At 41.2% G+C, this 24,149-nt stretch overlaps 2 protein-coding genes across 2 annotated transcripts in view; one reads left to right on the top strand and one right to left on the bottom strand.

Annotated features, from left to right (window-relative positions):
• LOC5577250 (peptidoglycan-recognition protein LE) lies at window positions 1-23,028 on the top strand. Its single transcript, XM_021849215.1, has 7 exons — window positions 1-149; window positions 218-382; window positions 641-750; window positions 13,083-13,335; window positions 13,394-13,504; window positions 13,568-13,847; window positions 22,814-23,028. The coding sequence occupies exons 1-7, from the start codon at window positions 95-97 to the stop codon at window positions 22,944-22,946; spliced, it is 1,107 nt and encodes a 368-aa protein (XP_021704907.1). The 5' UTR covers window positions 1-94; the 3' UTR covers window positions 22,947-23,028.
• Window positions 22,982-24,149, bottom strand: part of LOC5577249 (WASH complex subunit 4) — a 42,782-nt gene continuing 41,614 nt past the window's right edge. Inside the window, exon 9 of the mRNA XM_021849203.1 lies at window positions 22,982-23,342. Coding sequence (XP_021704895.1) covers window positions 23,077-23,342 — 266 coding nt within the window. The 3' untranslated portion in view covers window positions 22,982-23,076. The remainder of the gene's footprint in view (window positions 23,343-24,149) is intronic.

The following is a 24,149-nucleotide window of genomic DNA, read 5'->3' as shown; positions in this document are numbered from 1 at the left end:
ATGCGGTTTGCTGATAGGTGCTCAGTCAGCCGCAGTTAACGTTCGCTGCTCAACAAAAGTGGATCAATGTGGGCAACTTCAAAAAGGCTACAAGATGAATCCCAAAGATAATGACGCTGGGCGGAATGATACTTCGAATTTATCGGAAGGTAAAGATTTGGTAATATCTGCATAACGGCAAAAAACACTGATTTTGTGTGAATTATTGATGGAGCAGAAAAGTGCAAGCAATGGGTAGAGAGTAGCGAATTTTCGGCGATAAGCGATGACGTATCCTCTCTTAGTGGACACAGCACGGAATTCAACTCGACCGTAGCCGATAGTGACGTTAACTCCATCACCGGTGACATCGGAAATATTAACATCGGGAGAATTAATACAGGCAAGTACTTGGATCTGTACAAAATGATTTATGTAACAAAATTACCTATGCTTGAACCTCAAAAAGCGCAAAATCACCTGAATGATTTTTGTGATATCGATGTTTCCATTGCATTCATTGAATTTTTATTTGGAAGACATACGCCGGAGATACCACGAGCTTTAATACATGCTAATGAGTGTTTCATACATTTTAGCTTTTTACACTTCTCAATTGCGAGCCGCGTAATGTACATCTGTAACTTGTTTCGCTTTGCAGGCAACGAATTGAAGATAGTGTCAAATGGCGGACAAACCGATATAAATCACACGGAAATTCTGCAAACTGTATTTCAAGGAAATAGTACTCAAACATTTGGTAATATACAGGTATGTATGAGATAAAGAACATTTGCTTGCCCTATGATTTTCACTGAAGCATCTTTTGCACAGCTTGCTTCTGTCGACGCGATTGCATTCCCAAGATTTATGGCTCCTCCCAAGGCTTCGTAAGCTTCAGAAGGCTACTTGGTATATGCCCAAAGGACATCCGGTCAGTTTACCCAAGTTCATTACTCTATTGAATTACGAAAAAGGCAGTCTAATCGTTACTACCTGAGTGTTTTGTGAGCCCTGATAAACTTGCCGGCCACGTCGATGTCTCAATGCCCTCTAAGAGCAGCCTTTTAATCGGTGAGCTTTTGTACACCGTAGAGTCACTTCTGCAGTCTGAGACATCGCTTTGACCTCACCGCCAAGCACTTCCTGTGCATGTTGCTGATGAGGTTGGAATCTTTCTTTGAGACTAGGATCATTTCACCGATCCCAGTCCGCCTTGAGCAGTTTATTCGTACCTTACATTTGATCATGACATTAACGTTTTTAGCCTCTTTCGTTAACGAGGGCCTATGTTCTTCTTCTTCTTCTTCTTGGCATTACGTCCTCACTGTCTTTATTAACTGACTGTCCTTATTAACTGACAGCTTCCTTTGCCAAAGTTGCCATTTTCGCATTCGTATATCGTGTGGCAGGTACGATGATACTTTATGTCCTAGGAAGTCAAGGAAATTTCCATTGCGAAAAGATCCTAGGCCGACCGGGAATCGAACCCAGACACCTTCAGCATGGCTTTGCTTTGTAGCCACGGACTCTAACCATTCGGGTAAGGAGGGCCTATGTCTTTCTGCTTGATTGTCTCCGGTTGCGGCCATTTCTTGGTCGTCGTTGTAGAATTTCACTCAAACAACTACTTTCTCGGGCCCACTCTTATCATTGCCTTACACTCAGGTCCCCACTGCAGCAACACGCATCGAATTATTTAATCTTTCATATTCGCGTTGTCTGCAAAGGAGGCCGCTACGATGTAGCTAGACTTAGTGGGTTTTCCTGCTTCTGCCACACCCATGACTCTCTCGTAGTCTTGCAAACTTGATTATGATGTCGGACTCGTTTTTGGATGTACTATTGTACTATTTGTACTGCGATGCATTGCCTCGATTTGTCTCCATCACTTAACCTGCGGCAGTGCCTGCCGTCGTCACTGTGTCTACGTCTTTGCCCGCGCCGTTCTGATTTTAGTTGGCGCCAGTCCACTTCTTTCTCGGCGGGATCTTTAACCGGTTACTGATGGGTCCATAACCCGCATCTTCGCTTTCCACGTGGTGTTTGGTTTTGAATCCTCTCCTATGTGTGAAAAGTCGCCTCTGTGATTCCATAGTCACAAAAAAATGGTCCTTAGCACCCGGCATTCAAAAACTTCAAGAGCTTGCAAATCCTCCTCGCGCTTAGTCCACGTTTCATGCTCGTAGAGGACTATCAATCTTATGAGCGTTTTGTACGTTGTACATCTGATGCGAGTGTGAGTCTTTCTTGACCACAGTTTCTTCTGGAGCCCATAGCAAGCACGATTTCCACATATGATACGCCTTCGTATTTCACGACTAACGTTGTTGTCAGCCATCACCAAGTTCCGAGGTAAACGAACGCGTCGACCACCTCGAAAGTATCCCCATCTATCGTGACACTGCTTCCTAGGCGGGCCCAGTCGCGCTCGGGTCCATCTACCAGTACTTTGTCGAAGCATTCACCGTTTCAGTAGAGTGAACAAATCTGCCATCTTTTTAAATTTTCTCCCAATAATGTCCATGTCGTCCGCGAAGTAGACAAATTGTCCGGATCTTGTGAAGACCGTGCCTCGTCCGCATGACACCTTCAAGCGCAATATTGAACAGGCATATTCGAAGAGAGCTGTAAAGTTTAAGCGGTTATCACGCCAAACGCCAAGATTTTCTAGGGAACGTATCGATTAGATTGCGTGTACTCCACCGGTGACACCTTATTTTTGCATGAAACGTCAAGAAATGATGTTACTTCTTTACACGGTTTATGCAATTTTGAGCTGAAAACTTTTTTTGCACGGTACGATGCGTGCAAAAACAGAATCGGGTGTACTCGGTTTTTAAAACTGCTTTGCAGATAGTCTGAAACTTGCATACTGTGCAGGGTGACAGCGATAACCTCCCAACTGACACTGTTAAACGCTGCATTAACGTCTAACGTTGGCTCCATACAATTACCCCGAACGCCATTACCCCGAACGCCACTACCCCGAAAGCCATTACCCCGAATGGGTCATTACCCCGAACGCCACTACCCCGAATAGTATGAGATACAGTACAGTATCTTGTTTTGCATGCAAAAATGCGTCTCTAATGAAGGCTGGTAATTAATGGCACGTAAAATGTTCATCATATATTTTCCCTTCTTTTATATGCCAGCTATTCTTTCGAAATATCTTGATGGCAACTATATTCTTCTCATTCTTTCTGAGACATCGCCTGTTTATCAGCTCAGTGGGCACCTTCGCAATTCAAAGGTTCATTCACAAATTCCATTTCGCCAAAAATTGCCATTTTTAACACCTACCCACCCCCTCGTACCTTTTTTTGTATGGATATTCTACATATTGTGAATGGGCTGTAACATTTTGAGGACAACCACCCACAAACTTTTTTGCTCCCTTCAGCGTTACGAAATTTGTGAATGGGCTTTAATAAAATAAGCCTTTTATTGACTAAAAGGAATTCGAATCCATAACCCTCAATATGGCGTTGCTTAACAGATGCGAAACAGATACGAAACAAAATCTTTAAGAAGATCTTAATCTTAATGCCCGACACCTATAAAAATGAGTAAAGGAAGTGGCTACCGACGTCCAATAAGAGACTTTACTACATCCTAATTTTGTGCATATTATAGCTTTCCTTCTCATAATAAATTCACCCTTCTTTTCAAAATAAGCTGTTCTTCAGAGCATTGCAATGTGGCTGTGTGAATCTTCCCAAAATTAGAGGACAAAACTTAGTGTGTAAAAATTATTTGCTGAACAACTAGCTGCTTTTTTATCTTCTAATATTTGAAAAATACATGTTTGACCCAAACTCGTGAAATACTCAAAAGGAATCGTACAATTATCTCCCCACTCTCTAACTAGAATGTGTCTCAAAATGTTATCCATTCGGGGTAATGGCGTTCGGGGTAATGACCCATTCGGGGTAATGGCGTTCGGGGTAGTGGCGTTCGGGGTATTGTCATAGAATCCTATCGTTACGTGATACTTAACTACCCAAATTATATTGCCCGATCTGAACCCGAAAAACACCAAATTTTCTGATCCAAACTTTAAACTTTGGTTCATAAACCTGACCATCTCTAGAATCCAGCTATCATATAGATGTACAAGATGTATGTATATGTATGTATGTATAAGAAGCAGAATCTTCTGACCGTTATTCCGGTTATCCCATCAACATAAACTTTTGTTACTTCCGGCCATAAACGTAGCCTTCCAGCCACGCTGTGCTTAGCGCTACGTTTGAAATACCATCCGGACCAGGAACTTTAGTAATTGGTAATTTACAATGTTGTGTGTTGACATAGGCGTAACCAGAGGGGGACAGGGGGTCCGTTGCCCACACCCCCTCCGATGACTGAAGGGAAAAATGAAAAAAAAAAAACACTAGTTTGCTACAAAGGTGAATTGATTATTCGAATGTTTCAAATCATTCATTCATTCGTCATGATATTTTCTTTAAATTCTTGGAGTTCAACCAAAAATCAGACTTCTTTCGTAAAATTTATTCATAGAAGCAAAAAGCACTCAGAAACACGGGTAGTCACAGAATTTTATCAATTTAAGTTTTTTTTTTAATTTCTTTATTAGTATCATTCCAAACATTACATTCAATGCTTATATCTAGGTGTTCTGTGTTATTAGACAACACTATCATCCTAATTTGGTAAAACAAATTTAAGATTTTATTAACATTTTGTTAACAACATATTACATTTCATTTGCCGTAGCAGTTCAGATTTTTTACAGGTGAGTTGATTTCAAGTAGGTGAAGAGAAAAAAAAACGTTTTCAATTCAGTTAACCTAGCTTAAACTAAACATATAACGCATTAATCGTGGCAATAGAAGATTGTAACGATTTTTGCCTGAAATTATTAATTACATATTTTATTTTACATTTGTTCCAATATTGATGTAATTCATTGGTACTATACCAGGGAGCAAGCTTCAGAATCATTTTCAAAATTTTATTTTGAATTCTCTGCAGAGCTTTCTTCCTGGTATTACAACAGCTAGTCCAAATTGGCTGGCCTGAAAACTTGTTTGAATATCAAAAGCTTGTTCTTAAGACAAAGTTTTAATTTTCTATTAATAAGGGGATAGAAACATTTTACATATTTATTACATTTGGCTTGAATGCCCTCTATGTGATTTTTGAAGTCTACTATGCCTACTTGAAGGTTTCAAATAAAGAGCTTTTGGTTTATGTGGGAATATTATTAGTTGAGTTTTGGAAACATATGTTAATATTAGGAGAAATCTTTCATTTTTGCAAGTATGAAGAAAAAATATCCAAACCTTTTTGCAATCGACTACAGATGACACGCAGGCTTCGTCCTTTGGCGGAGAGGCCTGTGTCATCCGCAAACAAGGATTTTTGACATCCCTGAGGTAACTCAGGTAAGTCAGATGTGAAAATATTGTATAATATTGGTCCCAAAATGCTGCCTTGAAGAACACCAGCTCTTACAGGAAGTCTTTCAGATCTGGAGTTCTGATAATTAACCTGAAGTGTACGATTTGACAGATAACTTTGAATTATTCTAACAATATATGTTGGAAAATTAAAGTTTTTTTTTTTTAATTTTACGATCAAACCTTCATGCCAAACACTGTAGAATGCTTTTTCTATGTCTAGAAGAGCAAGACCAGTAGAATAACCTTCAGATTTGTTGGAACGGATCAAATTTATTACACGTAAAAGTTGATGAGTGGTCGAATATCCATGGAGGAATCCGAACTGTTCATTAGCAAAAATTGAATTTTCGTTGATGTGGGCCATCATTCTGTTCAAAATAACCTTTTCAAAAAGTTTACTGATGGAGGAAAGCAAACTGATTGGACGATAGCTAAAAGCTTCTGCAGGATTTTTGTCTGGTTTTAAAATTGGAACAACCTTAACATTGTTCCATTTGTCAGGAAAATATGCTAATTGAAAACATTTGTTAAATATATCAACTAAAAATGATAAGCTACTTTCTGGAAGTTTCTTGATAAAGAAGTAGAAAATTCCATCATCGCCAGGAGCTTTCATATTTTTCAATTTTTTAATAATAGTTCTCACTTCTTCCAAATCAGTCTCCCAGGCATTTTCGAAAACGTTCTCTTGATTGAGAATATTTTTGAACTCCTGAGTAACTTCATTCCTCTTTCAATGCCGGTATTGGCTTCTGAGGTTTTTTCAAGATTATAGATAATTTCCAAAAGGGCTTAGAGCCAGGGTTCAATTGAGAAATTTTATTTTCAAAATTTTTGTTTCTTAATTGTGTAAAACGTTTCTTGATTTCTTTCTGCAAATCCTGCCATATAATTTTCATAGCAGGATCGCGAGTGCGTTGAAATTGCCTTCTCCTCAAGTTTTTAAGACGGATCAAGAGTTTAAGATCATCGTCTATAATCACGGATTCAAATTTTACTTCACATTTTGGAATTGCAATGCTCCTGGCTTCAACAATGGAATTTGTTAAAGTTTCAAGAGCATTGTCAATATCAAGTTTAGTTTCTAAAGAAATGTTAACATCAAGATTAGAGTCAGCATACGTTTCATATATATTCCAGTCGGCTCGTAAATAATTGAAAGTGGAGCTGATAGGATTGAGAATTGCTTCAGGGGATATTTGAAATGTAACAGGGACATGATCAGAATCAAAATCAGCATGAGTAACTAATTGGCTACAAAGATGACTAGAGTCGATTAAGACCAAGTCAATCGTAGATGGATTTCTAGAAGAGGAAAAACATGTAGGGCTATCAGGATATTGAATTGAGAAATATATTGAAGAGCACTCATCAAACAAAATTCTGCCGTTGGAATTACGTTGAGAATTATTCCATGACCGATGTTTGGCATTAAAGTCATCGATGACAAAATTTTTTGACTTATTGCGAGTCAATTTTTGCAAGTCAGTTTGGAGCAAATTAATTTGCTGTCCAGAGCATTGAAAAGGCAATAGGCAGCTACCCGAGGAGGAAATAATAACTCGCAATAACTTATGCATACCATATTTTGGTATCATACCTTAATTAGGTATTGTTCAGTTGTCAGTACCTCATTTTGGTATTATAATGGTATTAGAAAAAAATGTTTAAAACTTTTAAAAATACTTCATTTTGGTATTCGATAGCTATTGAGGACTGCTGGAGGTATTGAACTATTTTTGAAAAAAATCACTTTTATATGAAAATCCATCACGTATTATTTAGGTATTACAATACCTGATCTAATTATCAGCTTGGTATTTGTAGAATATGCATAAGGTATTATTTGAGGTATTTTACCTCTTATGTAGGGCTCATTCATACCTCATTCAGGTTGTAAGTGTTGGAAATTATCTGGTATGGAATACCTCAATTTGGTATTCAGTAGTTATTTTCTTCTGCACGGGTATGAAAGTATATTTACCAAACTGTGTTTCAACAGAAACACCTAAATTTTCAAAAACTTTAGTTTCAAATGACGAAAACAGTTGATGTTTTATACGCCTATGAATGATTATTGCAACTCCCTCACATGTCCCATTAAGTCGATCATTACGATAAACAATAAAGTTAGGATGTTTTTTGAGTTCAGATCCAGGTTTCAAATACGTTTCGGTAATAACTGCTATATGCACGTTATTAACTGTAAGAAAATTAAACAGCTCGTCCTCTTTACCATTCAAAGAACGAGCATTCCAATTAAAATATTTAAATTATTATTTGGATCCATTAGAAAAACGTAATCCAATAACAATTTGATTTGCAAATTTTACACCAACTTGGACCGCTTCAGTCGGCTTTGAACATTGCATCAATCATTAGATTCAATTGTTCAGTTAGAAAATAATTTCAGTAATTTATGACTACTTTCTGTCTGCCCCTCTTTCATTCTGCAAGGAAGTATTTGTCGATTCGCCTGGGTTGAAGCATAGCTAAGCTTCAACCCAGACGAAATGACATATAGTGTAGAAATTCACAGCAGAATGAAAAAGAGGCAGATATGAAATAGTCATTAATGCATACACTTTAGTAATTCTGTGACTACATTCATTTCTAAGTGTGTACTTGGCTTGAAGGTGTTCTTATTTCATCCGCGTTTCTAGTGTTATGTATTACTCATTTTAAAAATCAACACCGTCGTTAAAAAAACAATAATTGTTTATTATCATTCTTCGTTTCACCGACAACCACTGTAAAGCGTCCAACAGGAATAATGAGGAAGTGAATCTATTGCATTTTAGAAACAAACGCAATATTTAATTTTGCAACCACTGTAACTCGATATTTGTGTTTCTTGCTTTGTTAGCTAAAAATAGAAATACAAAAGTCCAAGTGAGGCGAGATGATTAAATCGTGTTTCAAGCGACAAATAATCCCATACTTCCTGGCTGTTTTCCTGATGACATTGATATTTAATTTCCTGAAGATATTAAATTTCCTGATAGCGAAGTGTCTCATCATTAATTCCATCAGAAACATTTTCATTTACTCGGTTCCCCGAAAAAGAACGCAAACACCTGATTTTACAGAAAGTCTTTCAGACTTGGAGATCTGATGATTAACTAGATAAAATATAACTTTGAATTATTATAATAATGTATTCAGATTTGTTGGAACGGATCAAATTTGTCACACGTTAAAGTTGATGAGTGGCCGAATGTCCATATGGCGGAATCCATTGTTCATAGTCAAAAATTGATTTTTCGTTGATTCGAACCATCATTCTGTTCAAAATGACCTTTTCAAAAAGTTTACTGATGGAGGAAAGCAAACCGATAGCTAGAAGCTTCTGCAAGATTTTTGTCTGGTTTCAAAATTGGTACAACCTTAGCATTTTTCCATTTGCTAATTGAAAACATTTGTTAAATATATCAACTAACAATGATAAGCTACTTTCTGAAAGATTCTTGATGAGGATGTAGAAAATTCCATATCGCCAGGAGCTTTCATATTTTTGAATTTTTTAATAATAGTTCTCACTTCTTCCAAATCAGTCTCCCAGGAATTTTCAAAAACGTTCTCTTGATTGAGAATGTTTTCGACATCCTGAGTACCTAACTTGATTGATTGAGTGGTAACTTGATTTTCAATTCGACTAGTAAGTCCTAAATTAAAGTTATGCGCGCTTTCAAACTGCATAACAAGTTTTTGAACTTTTTCGCATTTAATTAGTAATAATTTGTTTTTCTCTTTCAATGCTGGTATTGGCTTCTGAAGTATTTTTTTTTTTCTAAATTTTAGATAATTTACAAAAGCTTTTAGAGCCAGGGTCCAATTGAGAAATTTAATTTTCAAAATGTTTGTTTCTTGAGAAAATCGTTTTTTAGTTTCTTTTTGCAGATTGGGGTAGTCGGGGTGGTTTGGCCAATGGGGTGGAATGCACCCCCCTTTGAAAACTGCATAAATTCTTGAAATTTCAACTGAAATAACATGCAACCCCAAAGCTTATGAGGAAATGAAGCAATAGGCATGTTATAAGTCTGTGTTCAAAACTCAAAGAAAAATAAATAAATGATGTTCGAAAGAACTGCCCATATTGTCTCGAATGGCTCTTTTAAAATTCATCATTTCAGAATGATGAAGTTTGACTGTTAGAATGTTCTTAAAAAAATATGTCTTCTTGCACGGAGTGTTTATAAATACTAATAACTTTCAAGTGTAGTAACAGCATAATTGAATTTTTAGATTATATGAGATTATGTTGCAATCAAAAATTGGGTGCTCATATCACCCCATCAGTAAAAAATCGACTCGAAAAACGACAAATTTTAAAAAATCAATCATTCCTCCGTGAACTTTATAAGACAAAGGAAATCATGCAGATCCAGTGTATGCATCTAAAAATTGTTGAAAATCATGCAAACATTTGAAAAATTCATAATATTTTCAGCACTTTTATCAACTTTTCCTTAAGGTGGCCAAACTGCCCCACTTTCCCCTACTAGCATATAATTTTAAAAGCAGGATCCCGAGTGCGTGGAAATTGCCTTCTCCTCACGTTTTTGAGACGGATCAAGAGTTTAAGATCATCGTAATCACGGATTCGAATTTCACGTCACATTTTGGTATTGCAATGCCCCTGGCTTCAACAATGGAACTTGTTAAAGTTTCAAGAGCGTTGTCAATATCAAGTTTTATTTGTAAGGAGATAACTGTCTATATATGTTCCATATATATTCCAGTCGGCTCGAGGATAATTGAAAATGTAGCTGATAGGATTGAAAAAACTTGAAACTATTGAGAACCAGAGCTACAGGTCCAAAGCTCTGATAAAGGTTTAATTGGTTGTGATGGCTATGACCGTGGTCATCATGTAAAGAACAAAAGGAACAATGCTGTACCGTGTCAGCACCGAGGAGGCAGCCCTTCTAGCACGATGTAGGTAGCGCAACCCTGGTTAGGTGGCCTATCGAAAACTCTTCACCAACCAAGAAAGGCAAAAGTAGAGCAAACGAATTGGTAGGTATCAAGGTAGCTAGGATTGAGAATCAGTATGAGTAATCAGTTGGCTACAAAGGTGACTAGAGTAGGTTAAGATCAAATCAATCGTAGAAGAGTTTCTAGAAGAGGAAAAACATGTAGGACTATCAAGGTATTGAATTGAGAAATATCCTGAAGAGCAGTCATCAATGACAAAAAAAATGACTTATTGCGAGTCAATTTTCGCAAGTCAGTTTGGAGCAAATTCATTTGCTGCCCAGTGCAGGGCAAATAGGCAGCTATGAAGGTGTATTCACTAAGCTGTGTTTCAACAGAAACACCCAAAGTTTCTCAAACATGAGTTTCAAATTGCGAAAAAAGTTGATGTTTTTTACGCCTATGAATGATGATTGCAACCCCCCACATGCCCATCAAGTCGAGCATTACGATAAACAAAAAAGTTTGGATCTCTTTTGAGTTTGGATCCAGGTTTCAAAAAAGTTTCAGTAATAACTGCTATATGAATGTAATAAGCTGTTCAAAAATGAAACAGCTTGTCCTCTTTATCGTTCAATTTAAAATTTCAATTTATTCCAATTTAAAATATTTAAATTATTATTTGTATTCATTAGAGAAACGTAATCCAATAACAATTTTATTAGTAAATCTCACATCAGTTTGAACTGCTTCAGTTATAGTGGTGGTTTTCAACATTGCATCAATCATTTGACTCGAATGTTCAGTTAGAAAACCAAAATCAGAGTGAGACATATAAGTAGGTTCAGTATTCGATGATTTTCCATAAGGATTTTCGGTAGATGAAGAGGCAAGAAGTTCCCTGTAGCGGCAGGGGTATTTCCATTTGATTTGAAACAATTAGAACGGTTACTCGTAGTATGAAAAAGGGAGAAGTTTAAATTGCCTGCTACGATATCGGCATACTCCCTACCCGTCGTAACAAAATTAGTTTGTTAATAAGCATGATTATAATTCACCGGATGGGTATGCATATTAAGCAAGCCATCGTTGACTGAAAAATTAGCATTATTGGAGAAATCCGGGAACGAAAAACGCTACCGTTCATCTGCCTGGTACGAGCCTCGACGACTCGCTTACGCGAAGGGCAATCCCAAAAATTAGATTTATGAGGGCCCCCGCAATTTGCGCATATAATCTTTTTGGTATATTGTTTCACAGGACAAACGTCCTTAGCGTGAGAAGAACCTCCATAAATCATGCATTTAGCATCCAAGCTGCAATGATGATACCATGACCCCTCTTTTTGGCACCGACGGCACTGAGTAAGGTTCTGGAAATTTCCTACAGGTTTCTGGAAATGTTCCCATGTCACACGGACATCGAACATAAGTCTGGCTTTTCTAAAACTTCAGTATTATTTAGAACACTTTTTTATCTTTTTCATAATGATTACTTTACCTAGAGAAAACCCGAGTAAATAATTCCATTCCATTCCATTTTTGTTCTCTTCAGGTGACTTATAGTTACTTGAGAAACTTTTTAAGACGAATTTGAACAAACGTTCAGTTTTGTCGTCATAAGAACTGGAATGTTCGCACGAAATCTCCTCGCTATTCTGCACGCCGTCCATTGTTGCTCTTATTAGTCTTGTGAGCTTCCCGGGAAAGCTGTTCTCGTACATGATTTTTCATAGCTCTTCGCGGTCGATGCTATCATAAGCAGCTTTAAAATCGATAAACAGGTGATGCTATTGGTGATATACGGCTGAAGATAATCTGGGATAGCACTTTGTAGGCAGCATTTAGGATAGTGATCGCACGATATTTTTCACATTCCAATTTGTCGCCCTTCTTGTAGATGGGGCATATGACTCCTTGCTTCCACTCCTCCGGCAGTTGCTCCGTTTTCCAGATTCTGACAATCAGCCGGTGCAGACAGGCGGCCAACCTCTATGGGCCCATTTTGATGAGTTCTGCTCCGATACCATCCTTGCCAGCGGCCTTGTTATTCTTGAGCTGGTTGATGGCATCCTTAACTTCCCTCAATGTGGGGGCAGGTTGATTTCCTTCATCCGCCGTGCTGACGTTGTCACTACCTTCGGTGTCGTGACCCTCTGCGCATGTGTTCTCCGTGCCATTCAAGTGTTCATCGTAGTGCTATTTCCACCTTTCAATCACCTCACGTCCGTCCGTCAAGATACTTCCGTCCTTATTCCTAACATTTCGGCTCGCGGCACGAAGCCTTTCGGGATGGGTTAAGCTTCTTGTAGAACTTTCGCGTTTATTGTGAACGATACAGCTGTTCCATTTCTTCACATTCCGCTTCTTCCAGGCGGCGCTTTTTTCCCGGAATAGGCGGGCTTGCTGCTTTCGTTTTCTTTTATATCGCATCCTTCTCCTCCGAAAATATTCAGTGAATATATAGAAGTTTTTGTTTACCACGACGGTGTCCAAGAAGGATTACCATCGCTAGCTTTCCCTAACAGGTCCAACGGAAATTCGAAGGCACGGGTCCAAACAAGGATCTAAAATGTTTCAATGGGTAATAAAGGATCACTGTAAAGTACTGCTTTTGTAGCACAGTGTTTTAGATAGTTTTAAAAACTTCAGAGAACAGAAAGTGTTTGTGTACCCACTGCATTCGAAGCGATTTATAATACCCTTTAATTACATGGAAAGTCTGTACACCAAAAAAGTTTTATCGCTTTTCCAGGTCGAAAATTCGAATAAAGTCCACATAGGTAATGTAACGTATGTTACGGGTCCCATACATATCATACATACCGGAGGGAATAACCTCGGATCCATACAGCAGTTCATAACAAATGCTCCACCGGTTTCACTGCCTTCCAATGGAACGACGACACCAGCAGTTTCCGATACAACCAATGGAAAAACGAAAGAGGAAACTGAACCACCCGAGGAAGTAGAACGAAATCGGGACGAAATATTTGTTTCCAACGTCTGTATGTGTTTAATTTAATTTTACGGAATAATTTTACCGAAATGAATGTTCATTTTAAGCTAAAAAGATGAACGCCAATGTGCTGAGAATAATAGATAGACGATCATGGTTGGCGCAACCTGCTCTGGAATACCAGGACATGAAAACTCCCGTTCCTTACGTAATCATATGTGAGCTCTTACAAGCGTTTCACGATCTTCGAGAAAATAAAGTTTTGATTTTGAATCTTTCAGCCCACACCGCCACAGAATCAGCAGACACGCAAGCCGGAATGGTTTACATGGTGCGAATGATTCAGTGCTTCCACATAGAGTCGAGGCGATGGCACGACATCGCCTACAACTTCCTAGTGGGCAATGATGGAAATGTCTACGAGGGGCGTGGATGGACAAGGGTGGGGGCACATACTCAGGGCTACAACTCACGAGCAATCGGCATCAGCTTCGTGGGCTGTTTCATGAACGAGATTCCTGCGCAAATAGCGCTCGATGCATGTCGGGCATTGATTGGAAGGTAAGTTAGGTTGTTCTTAAAATTCGCTTTAGCAGAAAACCTGATGTATTTTGTGTTCCATATTAAGATAACTTCAGTAGAAACTCCAGTATTACAATATTTTTTTTGTAAATATTCCCTGTGAATAGTTTTTTGTTCATTATTATTATTATAGAGTTTTGGTTTTTCTCAGCAAAAAAGGTGGAAACTTTCACCTACCTCGGACAATCTGTATGCCAAATGGGATTAGGCTCTGTGGATCTCAATTATCGGTTTACTTATCCTAATAAGTCTGCTGGATGAGCTTCTCAGTTGTAATGGTTCAGGAACCGTTTGACTATGCTGCAGGTTCCAAGAAACACCGCTTTTTGGATGCTGTGTAGGCCCTTCTTCAATTCCAGCTCGTCTAGGAATCTAAGGAGAGATTTCGGGACAATTTTGGTTGCTGAGAGGACTACCGGAACTATACGGACGTCCTCTAGGTGCCACATCTGCTTCAACTCCTCCACCAAGTCATGGTACTTCGCTATCTTATTAGAGAACGTTGATTGAACATTGTGGTCCAGCGGTACAGCGATGTCGATGAGTGTAACTCGTTTCATCCTTTTGTCGTAGACTGCAATGTCAGGGCGGTTGGCACGGATGAGGACGTCCGTTATGATCTCGCGATCCCAGTACAGCTTTATGCAACTATTTTCTTGAACCGGGTCAAGCAGGTACTTGTAGTAGCGCTACAGCGCTCCTCTACGTCTTCGTGCAATATGTAGTGCCTATAGTTTTTCGTAGCAATTACCCGGTCCTGGATGGCTACCATGCTACCTTCTGTTTCTGAGAAGAGGCCACCCCGCACCAGCCACGTGTTTGACGCCACCTTATCGATGTGTTCGAGCTCCAGTTGATGGGTGTGCGTTCCATGCAACTCCTTCTGCTTCCACGACGCGATAATCTCATCGACGGTTTTGATGTCGCAGTTCAGCTGGTAATCCTCCTGTGCCAGATGCAGGGCACTGAAGCCGTGGTCAACTTCACATACAGTGCGGTGAATTTCGTGGCGGTTATGACTTTCTACGAAATATGCCCGCAGCTGCTGTATGTGTTTACTCATAACGTTATGTGGTAGACACACAGTACCTGGATATCGGTGACGCCTCTTCCTCCTCCGGCACGATGCAGGGTGACTCTCTCAATGGACGATTTTGGGTGGCGCATTCGGTGCTCGGTGAACGCCACTCGTACTGCTCGTTCGATCACCTTTTTCCCGCTTTTCCCGTTTTTCTTGGTTCGGTGGCTACCCTGGACCTTCGACTGATTGATTTTGCTTGCCAGAAAGACCCAATAGATGGGGAGAAGAGCCCGCCCTCTTTCCACGAAATGTTAGCGATAGGAAGTTGACAGTTTCACTCTTCCTATCCATCTCGCTTTAATCGGGTGCCCTGTTGGTTGTTATTATTTTCATTATAGTCAGTTTCAATAGGCAATACATTAAATTGTTTAAATCGCTTACCTTACTGTTGGTATATATGCTGAAACGAATGGTTATGGTTATTGTACTGGTAATGTTTATTGTTTAGTAACGGCAATGGTTCATCTTTTGTCATACTATTTATTCCGGTGGTTTACGACATTTATATCCATAGACATTTTCCATCAGAGTAAATATAAACATTCAGTTTCGTTCTGGTATTTAGCGCTTACTAATTCATTGTCATTCTTACTCGATTAAACAATTTAATTATTTTTTTTATGTACTTGTTTGAATCAATAAAACAAAAATCGGTGTTTAGAGGTGTCTGATGAGTGTAACATTTCTGTTGGCTATATTTAATCGGAAAAAGTTCTATCTATTATTTTTTTAAAATGAAGACATCTGTAAAAATTCTCACTTGCAATTTAATAGTCTCAATAACATAATTGGCATCATCGATGTGTGGAATATTAGTTTCAAAATGGTGTCCACAGATATATTGTCTTGTGACATTTTTTCCGCACATTCCAGCAGCCTCAACCCACAATTCTCTCCGAATAGCATCACGAGCAGTTTGTATAGCCGGAAAACGATGAAAACTCACTTCATCCTTGCCCTGCTTTGCACCACAGCCATTAATACAGCATTTTGTAATCGATTTGAAAATTTAAATTGTTGATAACAACAAACTAACGTTCCTTGGTTACAAGTTTTTTCATTGGCATACTATGATTGATGCTATAATGATAGTTATAATGTTGCCAAGATCCGTCAACTGGGGGTGATTCATATTTTATAGCGGCGAAGCGTAAAAAGCTGGATAGCTATTCATAGCACCCACTTCCAACATAGTCCTCCGTACCGATACAGTCTGGAGATCACCACAGCAAACAGAATCGCAAATCGACCACGTTTTGATCGATGAACGGCACTTCTCCGACATTATCGACTCTGACCACTACCTGGTAATGGTAAAGCTGCGCCCAAAACTCGCCGTCGTTAACAACGTACGGGACCGACGCCCACCTCGGTATGACCTTGAGCGACTGAAGCAGTCGGATGTCGCCACAGCATACGCCCAGCATCTCGAGCAATCGTTGCCGGAAGAGGATTCGCTCGCCGAAACCCCTCTCGAGGACTGCTGGAGTACATTAAAAGCAACCATCAACGTCGCAGGCGAGAACATTGTTGGGTACGTTGAACGGAGTCGACGGAACGATTGGTTCGACGAGGAATATAGAATGATTCTGGAGAAGAAGAAAGCAGCGCGGGCAGTAATGCTGCAGCAAGGTATCCGACAGAACGTGAAACGTTATAGACAGAAGCGGAAGCATCAGATCCGTCTGTTCCAGGAGAAAAAGCGCCGCCCGAAATGCGAAGAAATGGAGCTGTTGCACCGCACCCAAGAAACGCGAAAGCTCTATCAAAAACTCAACGCATCCCGCCGAGGCTTCGTGCCGCAAGCCGAAATATGCAGGGATAAAGATGGGAACATTTTGACGGACTGACGCGAGGTGATCGAAAGGTGGAAGCAGCACTACAGCGAACACTTGAATGGCGCTGATAGCACAGGCACGGAGGCTCAAGGCAGCGGAAGAAATGACTACGTCAGAATATTAGACAATAGCAACCAACCAGCTCCCACTTTGAGGGAAGTTAAGGATGCCGTTCACCAGCTCAAGAATAACAAGGCAGCTGGCAAGGATGGTATCGGAGCGGAACTCATTAAGATGGGTCCGGAGAAATTGGTCGCTTCTCTGCATTGGCTGATAGTCAGAATCTGGAAGACAGAACAGCTACCGGAGGAGTGGAAACTAGGGGTTATTTGCCTTATCTACAAAAAGGGCGACAAACTAGAATGTGAGAACTATCGAGCGTTCACTATTCTAAATGCCGCCTACAAAGTACTATCCCAGATCATCTTCCATCGTCTATCGCCAATAGCAAATGAGTTTGTGGGAAGTTATCAAGCCTGGCTGTATTTGTTCTTCACCGAACGGAACCAATGCAGGGAGTTGAACTTAGTAGTTTGGTCCAACAGTTTGAGGATGTAAGCAATTCCTGTAAAGTGTAAGGAGATAAGATTAAAAACCTTTGACTCATTTTAAATTCCCAACATTGAAAAACTATGTAGATGTGGCAATACTTTTTAACACTGCTTATACCGACGGGGGTTTTTGTAACGTAAAGTACGTTTACTTTACGGTACTTTTACGGTACGAGCTCTATCGACTAGCTAGTGGTGTTCACCGCTGCCAAAGTCGCGCTGAAGTCCGAGATAAGGTCAAGCAAAAAGGCCTGCTTTGAAGGAGTCTGTCAGAGTGCCAACGCGAATCCGTGGGGCGAGGCATCGTTATGGCAAAGACAAGAGGTGCAATGGCTCCTACAGAGCAATCTCCAGAGATGCTGGAGGGGATCATCGAGGGGCTCTTTCCGCGCCACAACCCTAGCCCTTGGCCTCCTTTCGTAGGATAGCCGGGGATTGGTCGATGAGGAGAGGGTAGCCGCTGAGGAACTTGTAGGGATTGCAAAATCTCTCAGTATAAGTAAAGCACCAGGTCCGGACGGAGTTCCAAACCTGGCCCTCAAAGTCGTAATCTTGGAGGCTCCCGGGATGTTCAGATCTGCTATGCAGATATGCCTGGACGAGGGAGTATTTCCAGATGTGTGGAAGAGGCAGAGCCTGGTACTATTGCCAAAGGCGGGAAAACCACCCGGTGACCCGTCGGCGTATAGACCAATATGCTTGGTCGACATGGCACCTTCCCCGCTCGAGAAGATCATCCTCAACAGACTGCTGAGGTACACCGAGGGTGTAAATGGTCTCTTAAGCAACCAGTTCGGCTTCCGGAAAGGGAGGTCCACCGAAGACGCTATTCTGACGGTTAAGAAAACCGCTGAGATAGCACTCCAACGTAAGAGGAGGGGGATTCGCTACTGCGCAGTAGTGACTCTAGATGTAAGGAACGCATTCAATAGTGCTAGTTGGGCGGCTATTGCTGATGCACTCCTGCGTCTACAGATACCCGAGAACCTGCACAAGATTCTCGGGAGTTGCTTCCAGAATCGGGTATTAGTCTATGACACAGAGGTGGGTCGGAAGTGCTTTCACATAACCTCAGGAGTCCCTCAAGGTTCCATCCTGGGTCCGGGGTTATGGAATGTCATGTACGACGAGGTGTTGAGATTAAAATTCCCGGCGGGTGTGGTCATCGTTGGCTTTGCCGACGATATTACGCTGGAGGTCTAAGGTGAATCGATTCAAGAAGTGGGATTGAGTGCAGCCCTCTCGATCGCAATTGTAGAGGAGTGGATGAGCTCCAGGAAACTGGAATTGGCTCACCACAAAACTGAGGCGGTTATTGTCAACAACCGAAAGTCGGTGCAGCAAGCGATGATCAGTGTTGGCGACTGCACGATCACTTTGAAGCGCTCCTTCAAACACTTGGGGGTGATGATCGACGATAAGCTTACCTTCGGTAGCCACGTCGATTATGCCTGCAAGAGAGCCTCCACAGCTATTGTGGCACTGTCCTGGATGATGTCCAATAGCTCTGCGTTGTACGCCAGTAAGCGTAAGCTTCTGGCCAGTATCGCCTCGTCCATACTGAGGTATGGTGACCCGGCTTGGGGCACGGCTTTAAGTACCGACAGCTACCGTAGCAAGCTGGAGAGTACTTATAGGCTAATATGCCTGAGGGTTGCGAGCGCGTACCGTACCGTGTCACACGATGCACTCTGCGTCATCACCGGTATGGTGGCTATTGGTATCCTTATCATGGAAGACGTAGAGTGCTTCGAAAGGCGCGGCACAAGAGGCATACGCAGGACTGCCGGACTGGCCTCTATGGTCAAATGGCAGCGTGCGTGGGACAGTTCCACCAAGGGAGTGTGGACTCACAGGTTAATTCCGAGGTTAGATATCTGGGTCAATAGGCGCCATGGGGAACTAACATTCCACCTGACACAGGTCCTTTCGGGCCATGGTTGCTTTAGACCAGTGATTCCCAAAGTGGGCGAATTCGCCCCCCTGGGGGCGATTTTTGGGCTCAAGGGAGCGAAAATTTGAAAAACAGAATTTGGGGGGGCGAAAAATCCAGAAAGGGGGCGAACAGATTTGAAAACAATTACTCATAATCACTTAATCATTTAATCATTCATTAATTAATATAAATAAATAAACACATACATAAGGTTTTTTAATATCATGTGAGTTTTAAGAATGGTCGGTATTTGAAATTTTCACAAGGTCGGATGATGAGTCACAGATAACATTTAAAACACAACATTATTAGGATGTACAAAACGTGTATCTGAGAATTTTTAGAGCTTTTTGCAAATGCCCAAGTTTTGAGGTTAGGATACTAATATTTCTTTCATTGGCATCCAGCTTTTTTGACAGAAAAAATCTACAGTACCCATTTTCAAGTATCGGTTGCACTCATTCTTATCATTTCTTATGGTACAAATCATTTTTCTTGGTGTTAGAAAAAAAACCCTGTCTATATATTGCATTGAAAAATGAGTTCAAAAACATTCTATATTTTCATATTTGTTCAGTGTTTTTGGATTGAATGAAAAAAAAATCGTCAGACATTTACTATTCACAATTTTTGAAAATTATTGCAGTAATTTTTGAAATAAAAGATAAATCAGTATGAAATCACCATTAACGAATCATACCCCAACTACGTTACAAGTTGATGCCTATGCATATATTACATTCAAAAAGCTTAAACTGGGTCGAACTTGTATCGAAAACTGATTCATTAGCCTGTATTGTACGCAAAATATTGATAAAATTGCTATTTTAAATTGTTATCTAGTAAATCTTACCTAATAATTTTTTAATATCGATATCAGGGGGGCGATTCCAGATAAATGTTGGCCTCAAGGGGGCGAAAGTTGAAAAAGTTTGGGAAGCACTGCTTTAGACAGTATCTACACCGTTTCGGTCATGCGGGTTTTCCCGAATGTCCAGTTTGTGCAGGTTTAGAGGAAACGGCGGAACACGTTTTGTTCGTGTGCCCGCGTTTCCGCACAATGCGTGACCGCATGTTTGTCACATGCGGTGGAGACACGACTCCGGACAATCTGGTTCAGAGGATGTGTGAAGACGAGTTTGGCTGGAATGCCGTTTCATCGGCAATCACCCACATCGTCTTGGAACTACAAAGGAGGTGGCGAGTGGACTCGAGGAGTGGCTAGTGCAGACGCTAAACAACAGGTGGTCCAAGGGTTCGCAGTCAGCTACGTAGGTCATACCGGTGCCCTACGGTCGAAATCGACCCTTACAGCGATTAAGTGGCCGCGGGGAGAACATCCTGGAAGTGTTGCTGTCGTGGCGCCGGCCTACTGGGTTGGATACGAGCCTCTGGTTGTTCGGGGCAGGTGGAGGCCCCTTCGTCATCAATCCCAGCTGGTGCTAGCTGATAGGGCCTGAGCCTTCTGTAGGTCAAATTGCGGAGCCCGGAGTATCAGTTCTTGATACCTGCGGTGCAGCTGGGCGCGTGCGTTGTGGTCGACCCTGCCCTCCTTCAGTGGGCAATGGGAGGTAAGGACCACCTGGGAGCTGGCAAAGCGCCAGCATGGTACCTTGGTGGACCCTCCTAAGCGTGTCATCGATGTTCGTTGCTGCATGGCTACGCAGCTAACCTGGAGGTTGCGATGTGCAATAGCCCCTCTCCGAAGCAATGCCTTCTTGGTGGTCCCGGAGAGACGAAGGGTTTGGCGGAAATGGGGATGGTTTAGTGGGTCGGGGGTGTAGCCCTGTTTACTGCTTGCATGTAGTAAATGGTCCCCAACCCCACACTCCCGGACCTTGGTCCGGTGTCTGTTGATCATATTATCCCCCCATTGCTAAGAAGGAAAAAAAAAGTCAGCAGGAGAAATGGTTTCATCAGCACGGCGGATGAGGGAAACGTGGCAACTCCCACAATAGGTGAAGTTAAGGATGCTATCAAACAGCTCAAGAACAACAAAGCAGTTGGAAAAGATGGTACTGGAATGGAACTTATTAAAATGGGCTAGGCAGGTTGGCTACTTGGCTACACCGAATGATAGCCAGGATCTGGGATACAGAACAGCTACCGGAGGAGTGGAAGGACGGAGTAATATATCCAATATACAAAAAGGGTGACAAGCTAGAATGTGATAACTATCGATCGACCATTCTTAACGCAGCCTACAAAGTGCTTTCCCAGATTATCTTCCGCCGTCTATCACCGCTAACAAGCAGATTTGTAGGAAGTTTTCAAGCTGGTTTCGTGGACGGACGATCGACAACAGACCAAATCTTTATGTTGCGGCAGATCCTCCAAAAGTGTCGACCGCGAAGAGCTAGGGAAAATTATGGACGAGAATGGTTTTCCCGGGAAACTGACTAGACTGATCAAGGCAACTATGAATAGTGTACAGTACTGTGTGAAGATATCGGGTGCGAACCCGTTTGAAACACGCAAAAGACTTCGACAAGGCGATGGTCTTCCCTGCCTCCTGTTCAATATTGCGCTAGAAGGTGTTATGAAACACAGGTGGTTCTTGAACAGTATACCAGGCTGAAACGTGAAGCAGAACGGATTGGATTGAAAGTAAATACGTCGAAGACGAAATATCTGCTGGCTGGAGGAACTAAGCGCAATAAAGCTCACATTGGCTGATGATCGACGGAAATGAGTTCTAGGTGGTGGACGAATTTGTCTACCTCGGATCATTGGTAACGTCGGATAACAACTGCAGCAGAGAAATTTGAAGACGCATCATTGCCGGAAGTCGCGCTTACTACGGGCTCCATAAGACCTTGAGATCTGGTAAACTTAACATCCGTACTAAGTGTACCATGTACAAGACGCTGATAAGACCGGTAGTCCTCTACGGGCATGAGACGTGGACAATGCTGGAAGAGAGGACCTGCAAGCGCTAGGAGTATTTGAATGACGTGTGCTTAGGACCGTGGTCACCAAAGTGCGGCCCGCGGGCCGCACGTGATGGCTGTATCTCTTAAGTCTGATAAGTTCCGCAAATTTTCTCTTCGGGAAGCTGTTTTACTCCAAAAGTTATCAAAAATATGAAACTAAATTATTATGGGAACTATCCGTAATCAGAAATAAAAATGGTTGAAAAAACAGGGCTGAGGATCACTGGCTTAGGACGATCTTTGGCGGAGTATGGAGGAGAAGAATGAACCACGAGCTTGCGCAACTCTACGGTGAACCCAGTATCCAGAAAGTCGCCAAAGCTGAAAGAGTGCGATGGGCGGGGCACGTTGTGAGCTTCAGCTTGGTCTTGCTAAATAGCTGTGCGTTTACTGCTTCGGCTATATGGGTTTAAAGCTAATGATCTCATATTTGGCCATAACATGCATCGTATTGATGTGCTTCTTTTTGCAATTAGTTCAAGACAATCCGGCCGAAACAAAACCTCAATGCTAAAGCGAATTATGGAAGCGTCCAAGTAGCTCATAACCCTACTGCTGCAAAATTATTCCATAGGAGTTAATTCGTGTTCTTCTTTTCTTTTTCAGAGGTATCGAACAAGGATATATTCAACCCGACTACAAACTATTAGCACACTGCCAGTGCAGTGCAACCGAAAGCCCAGGACGTAAGCTCTTCGAAATAATTAAGACGTGGCCTCACTGGACGGCAGAACCATGACCAAGGATGTTCTCATAACGTAAAATGCACTCTTCTACTTTTGGATCAGTTCTATTTGGAATAAATGTCCATTAACGATTAATCTAGCATGCACTTACCTAGTACAGGTAGTTGAGAAAACACGATCCCGTTAATCCACAGCGTCGTTGAAGAATATCTTTGCACTGCTCAAATTACAAAACAGAAGATCAAATTCCTGCTGGACCATGTTGAGCCGTTTTCGCGTCAAAGCGAATGTTTGCTGCAATTTGTCGCCGTCGGTCGTTTTGTCCGATTGCTGCTGTTGGGTATCTAGTTTTTCGATTTCCTGGCTGTATTTGTTCTTCACCGAACGGAACCAATGCAGGGAGTTGAACTTAGTAGTTTGGTCCAACAGTTTGAGGATGTAAGCAATTCCTGTAAAGTGTAAGGAGATAAGATTAAAAACCTTTGACTCATTCTAAATTTCCAACATTGAAAAACTATGTATATGTGGCAATACTTTTTAACACTGCTTATACCGACGGGGGTTTTTGTAACGTAAAGTACCGAGTGCTCAAAAAATGTGAACGGTAAACTTTGCACGACGTAGTTCTCAGCTGATAATCAATCAATTTTCATATTTTTTTCACCATTGCAACCGTTCACTATCCTGGATGTGTTTAGTGAAGACCGATTGAAATTTTATGCCACCATGGCTGAGAACCGGCCGGATCAAGACCGTACACATTTTTTGCCCACCTCCCGCTGGTTGTACACAAGCGTTGCATGCAAGTTGGTTATTCCAGAACTAGGTTTGCGGCCGGAGATTTCAAAATTTTGACCAGCTTGAAGGGTACTGTCTTCGGAAAAGTTGTACAGGGCAGTGCTTGCTTCCTTATAGTATATGTAATGATACAAAATTCCACCACTACGTGGCGCTAGTGTACAGGGTGTCCGCAAATTATCCGTACAAACTTCGAAGATATAGATCTATACAATCAAGCATAATAAATTCAATATTCTTGCATGGTTTTAACCATTGTCGTACTATATTCTTCAGAAGTAAGTTTGACACAATTCCGATTTCAAATATTTGTAAAACCAAACCAAATATGTTGAGGTGTCTTAAATGGTGCTGTTTTTCGGAAGAGAAATGTCCGTAGAACTCACTAGATTTGAACCGTATAATTTTCTAATTCCAGTGTAACTTGAAGCCACTAAACTTTAGGATACTTCAAATAA

The sequence above is a fragment of the Aedes aegypti genome, chromosome 1 (genome assembly GCF_002204515.2).
Source record: "Aedes aegypti strain LVP_AGWG chromosome 1, AaegL5.0 Primary Assembly, whole genome shotgun sequence".
In the NCBI taxonomy this organism is placed as follows: Eukaryota; Metazoa; Arthropoda; class Insecta; order Diptera; family Culicidae; genus Aedes; species Aedes aegypti.
The sequence above is the reverse complement of the archived record's forward strand: the minus strand, read 5'-3'. Positions and strand labels throughout refer to the sequence as shown.